Source organism: Hyposmocoma kahamanoa, unplaced genomic scaffold, assembly GCF_003589595.1.
Source record: "Hyposmocoma kahamanoa isolate Upper Pololo Valley unplaced genomic scaffold, ASM358959v1 91328, whole genome shotgun sequence".
Taxonomy (NCBI): domain Eukaryota; kingdom Metazoa; phylum Arthropoda; class Insecta; order Lepidoptera; family Cosmopterigidae; genus Hyposmocoma; species Hyposmocoma kahamanoa.
In genome coordinates, this window is record NW_020654701.1 from 1 (window position 1) to 9,948 (window position 9,948).

Genomic DNA, 9,948 nt, shown 5'->3' on the forward strand with positions numbered 1-9,948 from the left:
TTCGCAGTTGTCAATGATATACGACTGGTTTGTTCTGAGATATTTAACCACTAATACGTTCGCGCGCGAGCGAAAAAGAAAGCAGGAACGTTGACCTTCCCGATCGGCAGGTGCTTTCTATAGGTCATTTCGACGTATACGATAAAAACGCTTATATCTTTGAAACTGAACTTACTTGGGCAAATAAAAAAATATCAGCGAGTAGCTTATAAAACAAGCTTCCATTTTATAATTAGTTGTGATTGAATTACATTTGAGTTGTATTCGTATTTCCAAGTTGAAAAAACATTACTCGACGATTTTATTTTATTTTCTAACTTTTTCGCGTAACCATTTTCTAATAAGAATCTTATAATAAAGAAACTATATTTTATGTTAATCAGCATTTCAATACCTATCCATCGACACCAAAATATCAAAGAAATGTTTGATTTCACCAGATCAATAAATTAAAATGTAACATCCATTCCGAGCCCCGTTCGCTGGTTCAAATTTCCTAAGTATATAAGCCAAAATGGCGTCGTAAGCGGCTTTACACACAACAAAATAATTAGTTTGTATGAAAAACACAAATACTTAGAAGTAAACAGAAATTTACCTTAATTTGTAAATAACATATATATACATTATACACATTTAAAAACAAGTACTGATGGGGTAGGCAGAGACGTCGAATCAAATTTTTTTGAGATTTGAGAAATTAATTTTCTATATCACACAGAAACATGACTACTGACATGGTATTATCTCAAAATTTTGTTATATTATTCTTTATCTCGAAAATTGCGATAATAATATGTGTAAGTCACTTGAATGCGATGTAACTTCAAAATAAGTGTTGTCCTGACAGTTTACAATTAAAGGCTGTACGACTGACATATATTACGCAATTTTCAAGATATAACAAATTATAACGCAATTTTGAGATAACACTTAATTGTCATGTACGACATATCACGTCGGTTTCCCACTGGGGTAAGTCAAAACTACGGCTCTTCATCTGTTAAGCGTTTATTTCTAGATATATTTGGCTGTAAAGGAGTGTGGAAAAGAAACTAATTTTGTTGACAATTTTATTTATTTTTTAACTTTTTTATAAATTAAAATAAATTAAAATAATTAATTAAAATAATAAATTAAAAATACAATTACAGATGTCGCCACATCAAGCTTCACATTTAATTGTTTTTGTATTTGTTTCTATGTTTTGGTGTACAATAAATAATAAGTGTATCTTATTCCGTTGTAATGGAGGCGATTTTTGAACAAAAATGTGTAATCTGATGTGTCGTTGACTGTAAATAATATGTTCCTACATATGGGTAGGCAGAGCTTTGGGTGATACAAGTGCCCCTGATGCTACAAAATTAATAATAATAAGTTAAGTAAGAAGTATACATTATTTTCTTGCGTGTTTTATACACATTATACTTGATACAAGGACAAAGGATGAAGTCAATTCGAAAAACAATAAGTTTGGTATGCTAGCAATACTCCGTGCATGGTCGGACTTGTACTTGGCATAATTCACTACAGAAAGAAGGGAATGGGATGCAGTCAGTTAGTTAGTCAGTCAGTCGGTTAATCCCCCAGCCGGCAGGAACACGACGTCTGCTCGGTCTGGTGATGGATACCTGAAAAAAAAAATTTGTTAATGATTGTATTTACGAATATAAAAACAATAATAATATTATTACATATTACTTAATTATGATTCTTACCGCGCACGGCGCTTCCTAGCAGGCGCGTCAGGCAGGATGATCCGATGGACCTGACTGCCGCTTGCAGGCAAGCTACTTCAACAAAAGAGAAAATAATTAAAGAACGGTGTTTAATTATAAAAGTTAAAAAGATGATCGGAATAAGTAACGAATATTACTTTTCTCTGCCACCGCTAGGGCCGCTCTCATTTAAATCGCGGCCTCGCCCACGACCTCGACCACGTCCAGGTCCACGGCTACGGCTACGGCCAGGTCCAGGGCCACGGCCACGGCCACGGCCGCGACCACGACCACGCACCATCTCTTCATCATACGTTGGGCTAAAATATTAAATTCAAATTTATAGATGCAGGCGCATTTACAGTCCGTAGTCTCTGCCTACTCCAGTGGGAGACAGGTGTGTTAGTATGTATGTACGCTTTTTTAAGACCCAAACAAATTAAAGAAATTAGGTTAAAACATGTGGTCTCTGCCTACCCCAGTGAGAGACAGGTTAAAAATATACTATTTCTAACTCCCCAGTATTTGTTTAGAATTATAAAAATTATAAATGCCGAAACACGATGAAGACAATAGATATTTAATATCAAACAGAAACAACGAAAACCGTTATGCATTTTTATTCCTACACGGGTTTGTAAGCCCACTTATTTGGCCTAAAATAGTCCGTTATTTTTTTGAAATTGAGTTGTTTTGCAAAAATAGTGTAATCGTCTCGAAATTTACATTAAATGAGCTGCGAATGATTGAAAAGTAATATATATTAAACATTGTTTTGCATTTCAACTATATTTCAGTTCAAAACAACATTTTATTGTAAAAATTAAATCGAGAAATTGTAACTGTCTTGGACGGGAACGACAGAATTTGGAAAGAATCATGCGAGTTGAATTTTAAATGAAATCTTGATATTTTAACACTACAGGAAAGAACACATTCTAACGATCATTTTGGTATATAAATATGTAAAAAACAATTACTTACTTCATAATTACAATTAAAAACAGTTCAAGCACTTTGAAAAAAAACAAACTCACGAAACGCGCAGAAAATTGTGACGTTCGACATTTTTTTTTTATTTTAAACACGTTGCTAGAGAAGAGCCGTGTAAATAAAGTTATACGGCCTATATCTGAGAAGTATCAACGAAAGTTTCAAGTCGATACGAGTAACCGCACTAAAGATATGGGGCATAGACGACAGCGTTTCGCGCCATTTGCTCTTGGCAACAAAAGTGGCCAGCTAACGTTTGAGCGTTTTATGCTTTTGGCAACAAAAGTGGCCAGTGACGTTTGAGAGGTTAAGGATACAACTTGACGCGATCGTACCAACTACCCCTACATGTAACTTCACTGGAGCAGTCGACAACCCTGCTTCCTCCCATCCAAACTCAACCAAAGAGGATTCACACGACACCCAAAGAAAGCCCCCGCGGGCCGCTTTAGCGGCCCAGCGCAACATGCAACATCCAAGTCGACCTGGTTTCCGTGATAAACGGCACAGTCAACGTGTCAGAGATGGGTGTATGACTTTCAAACAAAATATGTAAAGGACCCTGGTCAGGTTCTACTGGGATCAAAAATTTTCCAATATGGCATATTCAAAATGGCTGCCATAAACAATTGACTTTTCTGAATCTTCGCAGCTGTCAATGATATACGAGTGGATTGTTCTAAGATATTTAAATATACGACTTGCCGCGATTATACCAACTACCCCTACATGTTACTAAACTGGATCAGTCAGTAACCGAATAAGGATTTTATCTATCTATCTAATCCTGCTCCTTCCCACCCAAATTCAACCAAAGAGGATTGTCTACTGAAATATAAAGTTCAACTCCCAATTTGTCACCAGATATAAAGAAAGCCCTCGCGGGCCGCTTTAGCGGCCCGGCGCATCGCGCGGCATCTAGTTTCTGTATATAGCTCCACGACTCTTTCCAGTTCATCAGCTTTATTTCTTTTATTTGTCCTAATTTTGTTTCGTTCTCTTTTAGATTTGTTCCGAAAATCATTCCAAATTTCTCCCAATTTGCTTTTTTGATATTAAATTTTCTGGTAGTTCTTGTGACTTTTCTTAGTGTGTTATTGACCAATTCTAGGATGTATTCTATGGCGTTGTGGTCAGAGTTCACCAGTTCCTCATTTCAATTCACAATGACATCTTGGCTTGGGTCCTTTTCAATTTCCGAGGTAATTATGATGGAGTGCAGTTCTTTCGCATTCGATTTCTTTTTTTGTTTGAGAGCCTCTGCGTATGTCCCGCCTGTCAGTCCATGTATCCCCTCTCCCCTTGTCTCGTCTCGAAAAGCAGGAACTTGCTCGTTGATCTCTTTAATTCCCATAAGGATTTCTTAGCCTTTATCAGTGGTGTCGTCCGGAAACGCTTTCTTCAGAGACTGTATCGCCGCGCGCATGTCCTGTACTATCTCTGTCAGGAGTTTGCGAATTTCTGAACTGTCAGGTTCAGGATTGGGAGCCTGAATTCTAAGCTCTTTCTCAGGGCTGGCAAGTCTGCTATGTGTTTTTTTGTGAGGTTGCTCTAATTCTCCCGCCAAAACCTGACGTTACTCGTTTAATTGAAGCACTATTTCATACAGTGCTCCCAGGTTTGCTATTACCTTTTCTTTAATCGTGGTCTTTTTTTATTGGCAGAATTTTCAAGGTGGAACTTGGCATCTTGGTACAACTTGTTGGCTTTGGTCGCCATCGACGACTTGTACCGATCTGTGGGAGGTGGAGAGCGTAGCTCCCTGTGGTCTTCAAGGAAGCTCTTTTCTTCGCAAGTTCCGTGTCCTGGCGAGGAATAGGGAGTTTTAGAGATGTGTCACCTGTATCCTTGTTATTTGCGCCAACTTTGGCTGCTTGGCTCGGTATTCCCCTATTGGATGACATTTTGCAATTTTAAATATGACCTAGTTGGGTTCACTTGATTGACCTATTCTAATTGTTTGCATCAGTTCAGAACGTGTAAGAGACGTTCTTTATTATACTAGTAAACAAAAGTTTCAGGTCGCAATAAAAAGAATCAAAATTGGTCCGGTCTATACACCGAGGTATTACGACTAAATTTATTTTATCTTATTAAGTATGAGTTATATACTAGGGCGTTCAATGTATTCTCGGTATCGGGGTGATTAACTAATAATAAGAGTAAATTAATTACCTCATTAGTTAAAGACACTCTTTATGGGTATAAATATAAAATTGCATGTAATTGTCATCATTAGTATTCAAGTTATCAATACGAGAAGACAACTACAATGACAGATGCCACAATGTTGACGAAAATCGAGCACCGCGCAGTGATTAAATTCCTTACAAAACAAGGAAAAACTCAAAAAGTTATTCATGAAGAAATGTGGCTATTTATCAAGATTCTGCTCCTTCATTATCTACTATCAGAAGTGGTCTAGTGAATTTAAACGGGATAGAGAGAGTATTGAAGACGACCCCCGTGCGGAGGGCCGGTAAGTGCCACTTCTGAAGAAAATGTCAAATATGTCGAGAAACTTGTATTGGAAGATGCCCGTATCAGAGTGAAAACATTAGCAGAAAAGACTACGCTATCCGTGGGTACCATTCACACTATCCTTCATGAACATCTGAATCTTTCAAAAGTCAGTGCAAGATGGGTGCCGCGAATGCTCACGCCGCTTCAGAAACAAGTTCGAGTTGAGTGCAGTAAGGGGTTTTTGGAGCTCTGTAGCGAAAATCCGAGTGGAATTTTTGAACGCATTGTCACCGGTGATGAAACGTGGGTTCATCACTATGATCCTGAAAGTGAGTAAGAGTCCATGCAGTGGCATAAAAAAGGAACAGACCCACCGAAGAAGTTTAAAGTCTGCCCATCCGCCGGAAAACTCATGGCCACAGTGTTTTGGGATTTTAAGGGAATTTTACTGATCGAATACACAAAAATGGGTCAAAGTATTACTGCTGCAGCTTACGCAAACAGCTTACGCAATTTGAAGGACGCTATAAAGTAAAAAATACGTGGAAAATTGACCGCTGGTGTCTTGCTTCTTCACGACAACGCGCCGGTTCACACAGGGCGCGTTGCCAAGGCTGCTGTGAGGGATTGTGGATTTGAAGAAATCACTCATCCACCCTACAGCCCTGACCTGGCTCCCAGTGATTACTTTTTATTCCCAAACCTAAAGAAAGATCTTCGGGGTAAGCATTTTTCCGACGATGAAGAGTTGAAGGAGGCAATTAATGAACATTTTTCAGGCAAAGAGGAAAAATATTTTTTCGAGGGCATCGAAAAGTTATTTGCCCGATCAAATAAGTGTATTGAGGCTATGGGAGACTATATTGAAAAATAAATTTTATTTAAAATTTTTTGCCTATTATTTCATACCTATACCGAGAATACATTGAATGTCTCTCGTAAAACAGTAAAAGTATAAAAAAGTAAACAAAAAACTAGTAAGCAAAATAGCAAGTTTATCGTTGCTCTAAGGCTCTGCCTTATTTGTAGAGTGACTCTCTTTCTCTCTCACATTCTCTCTACAATTTGGACAAACGGAATTTGGGTTCAGGTAGCAGAAATTGAGGGCGGCAGTATTCCCGTTGTCAGCGTTGAAAACCGTGTCTCTCTAGGCCCACTGATTGCGGAGTAAATGCGGTTTGAATTTTTCAATATGGCCGCCTAAATGTCAGTTTTAAAGTCTACAGGTTTATATCTCCGCTTACAGGTATCACAGCCTACTCGTGTTTGGGCTCTTCTGATTGGTCCTGGCCTCTTCTTTATTGTAGAGCCAAAAATAGCTCTACAATTTCCAAAGCTTCAATTATGTTCCAAACCAGCCACAATCTAGGCAATCCCCTAAGCACAGTATCGAAAACCGCAATCTTCTAGGTCAAATAGTTACTGAGTTATGATTACTCAAGGTTTTTAAAGATGGCCGCCCAAATGTCACTGACAAACTTAAGATGCTTATATATCCGCTTGCATTTGTTTAAATATTTGCATGTGTTTGGGTTTATCTGTCAGAGCGTGACAATTGCTATGTAATAGGACTCTATATTTAAAGCTCTACAAATATTTACATGTGTTTTATTATTCACAAAGATCACTCTTACTCCCTTGATACCTGTAAAGAAAACCGCAGCTCTTTATGGCAATTCGTTCCAAGGTTATTCTTATTTAAGCAAAACCAAGATGGCCGTCAATATGGCGGGATTCCACTAACTTAATTCCAATTAGACTTAGGATACCCGAGTTTGGGCTCAAAATTATAAGTAAATTTATAAGTTAAGTGTATTTGTGATATTTAATTAAATATTTGTAAAAAGCACAAAAAAATCAATATCTTCGAAACAAGATGTTATAAAATATTGTTTAAAATATCAAAAGAATGCTAAAATTATATACTATCTTACAGAATTTGTTTTTGATATATAAGAAATTTGTAATGTAGTTTTCTATAGAATTATGGTTTTTACAAAATTTTACTTAATTTTTGAATAACTTCTAATAATTAGCTGAAAAATCTGAAATTTTGGATTTCTCTTATTCTAATCAGCGCGCAACAGATGCGGTCATAAAAAATAGGGTTGTCGCTTTAGATTTCAAGATAAAAAAACTCAATTTTTTGCTTCTTTATGAGGTAATTACTTTGCTGAAAACAACCTGAAAATTCTAAATTTTATGCAGAAATGTTTCTCCTCCGAAGACGGAGATTTTGATGTATTCCGCAAGTCTGTCGCTGCTCTCCTTCCTGGACCGCGTGGCCACGTGGTTTTGGCTTTTTTCAGTGTAGCGTCTAAACGTTTTACAGAAAAATTCTGAAATTTTCCAGGAACGCGGGCCTTAATAGCACGCAACCGATAGAAGATTCTTTTTTCGTGAAGGAAGGAATTTGCAGCGCACGCGTAAAAGTGGTTCCAGTTTTCGAAATTCTAACCTTAAATTGCGTTTTTCAGGTTCTGTTCTTTGCCACTGCACTCCATGAATTCAGCACTTCCCTTAAAAAGATGTGGGACACTTAATTTTGCATACAATTTAACACTATTTTCGTAAAGATCGGAGCACTATTTCTACTTTTTTTTATTTTTTTGTGACGGCTATTAAAAAAGCTGCTTATTTCTTGAGCTCATCCCAATTGTTTTTAGGTTTAAAATTAAACGCATTCTCGGAGACAAGCGCTGAACACTGTGATAGAGTTATTATGAATTCTAGTATTTTACAAGGAAGTAAGACGAAGGAAAAGCAAATTAATTATATCGTAGCCTATAAATGTAAATTTAAAATGTGGGTAAGTATGGATTTTACGAAAATGGAAATAGGCACGTTAATTTTATTAGCCCTTTGAATAATCGAAAATTTCACGGGAATAAAAAAGTTATAATCATTTATACAAGGTTGTTTAAAATACTTTATTTCATATTTTTTGTGTCGTCACAGTGCACAAGGTCGCGAATTCGAATCCCAGCTTACATCTCTGAGTTCTTTACAATTTATGTGCAAAATTTACCAGTAGCTTTTAAGGAAAACATCGTGAGGAAAACTGATCACGTTTGCAAAGCATTTTAATGATGTGTGTACAGTTCCCAACCTGTATTAGACGTACACGTGGGAAGTGGGTACAACCCAACCCTCCCATTGTGGGAAGAGACATGTGCCCAGTAGTGGAACTGTACTGTGTTATTTGTAAAATACTAACAACGTCGCAAGTCTGTATTAATAACACCATAAACAACAACTTTTATTCCATTTGTGACTTTTAATAATCATTAGATCGCGATAAATGATAATAACTCTATGGAGTAACAAAGTAGTAGTCGTAGTCGTAGGCGTAGTCGGGGAAGACGCCTAGATTTTGATCTAAAAACTGTCAGATAGTACTACAACATTCAAAAGTTTATTTATGATAAATTTATTTTGTTTTGTGATTGTAGTCATGTAAGTCTGCGAGGGTGTTCGTATTTTACAAACTCTGTATAAAGTTTAACGGTTATTATTTTTTTAACCGACTTCAAACAAGGAGGCGGTTCTCAATGTGACTTTAGGTCCTTTTTATTGAATGTATGTTACGCGATGACTATGGTATTTGCGAACCGATTGTCGTGATTCTTTTTTTATTGGAAAGGGGGTACTTCCATAATGGTTCCATTTCATTTTGAAGAAAATCATCCACCTCAAAGGGTAGCTGTTCACGCACGAAGATTCATTTATATATATAGCGCCTAAACTTTAATTTAGGAGCAATTATTTTAATGGCTGATTTTGCTATTTCTCCAATTCAAGGCGTTTTTCTCTCAATATACTTTGAGCATCGAGAATCGATTTTTATTATCTCCAGTGTCAAGTCCTGTATTGTTGTTGGCGAACTAGGGGATATTTCAATAAAACTTAGCAAATAGACGTAATTCCACGTACTTTTGAGGTCGGTTTTTTTAGTACTCTGTACTGAGATTATTGACTGTCTGTTTTTGTAATATTAATTACCTTTTCGATGAAACTACCAGGCACAACAAGTCACCATAGAGCATTCGCGCGCTACGTCCGATTCGTATTAGTTCCGAATCCGAGAAATGACGATCCGAGATGTCACAGGGATCATTGTATCTCTACGTGTACAAGCGATTTTTGTGATTTCTCGAATTTGAATCGCTTTTCACAAGCACACACAAGCGATATCGAAGTGGGTCCGACTTTTTTAGATTTGTGTAGTCTCGGATTACGTAAAAAGTACGTAAAAAGGCTAACCCTTGAAAACCAGAACAACAGAACATTTAATTAATTTAGTAGCAGTTAACAGAACAATTAGTTAATTGAGTAGCAGTAGAGCTGCTTGTGAAAGAGTATCCTGGGATATACTGTCACCTTACCTACTTCTGCCATGAAGGTCGGTGTGGAAAGAAACTGAGAGTGTTAGGACGTGGTAGAGTGAGCAATGTAAGTGTAGTGTGAAAGTGAAGATGAGAGAAGATGGAGACACGGAGTTGGAGGCCTCTGCCCTCGACTCTTGGTGACTCAGGACAGCGGTGCAGAACCGAAGAGCAGTGAGGTTGTAAGCTGAATAGCGGCTGTAGAACGGAAATGTCACAGGGATCATTTTATCTCTAGATGTACAAGCGATATTTTGTCGTATTCGAACCGGACTTAGTGCACAAGCAATATCCGAAATGGGTCCGAATTTTCTAATTTTGTATAGTTTCGGATTCGGAAGAATACGAATCGGATACAGTGCGCATATGCGCTAACGTTATTTTTA

The 9,948-nt window shown here is 37.3% G+C and overlaps 1 protein-coding gene across 2 annotated transcripts; it reads right to left on the minus strand.

The window, feature by feature from the left end:
• Positions 1 to 1,175: 1,175 nt before the first annotated feature.
• LOC113236367 (methyl-CpG-binding domain protein 2-like) lies at positions 1,176 to 3,015 on the minus strand. Of its 2 annotated transcripts, none has more exons than XM_026472397.1 (3): positions 1,880 to 3,015; positions 1,722 to 1,796; positions 1,176 to 1,634 (listed from the first exon to the last, which is right to left on the minus strand). In XM_026472397.1, exons 1-3 carry the CDS (start codon positions 2,020 to 2,022, stop codon positions 1,574 to 1,576), a joined length of 279 nt encoding a protein of 92 aa, XP_026328182.1. In that variant the 5' UTR covers positions 2,023 to 3,015; the 3' UTR covers positions 1,176 to 1,573. The 2 variants fall into 2 exon arrangements, with proteins under 2 accessions (XP_026328182.1, XP_026328183.1); XM_026472398.1 differs by having other exon boundaries at positions 1,178 to 1,634; positions 1,722 to 1,793.
• Between the last annotated feature and the right edge of the window lie 6,933 nt (positions 3,016 to 9,948).

What these genes read in the sequence shown, in the direction of transcription:
- LOC113236367 (XM_026472397.1), bottom strand. Translation starts at nt 2,022, where the DNA reads ATGGTGCGTGGTCGTGGTCGCGGCCGTGGCCGTGGCCGTGGCCCTGGA. An exon ending in CCTAGCGGTGGCAGAGAAAA is followed by an intron (nt 1,797 to 1,879) that starts GTAATATTCGTT and finishes CTTTTGTTGAAG; the next exon opens with TAGCTTGCCTGCAAGCGGCA. An exon ending in GCTAGGAAGCGCCGTGCGCG is followed by an intron (nt 1,635 to 1,721) that starts GTAAGAATCATA and finishes TTTTTTTTTCAG; the next exon opens with GTATCCATCACCAGACCGAG.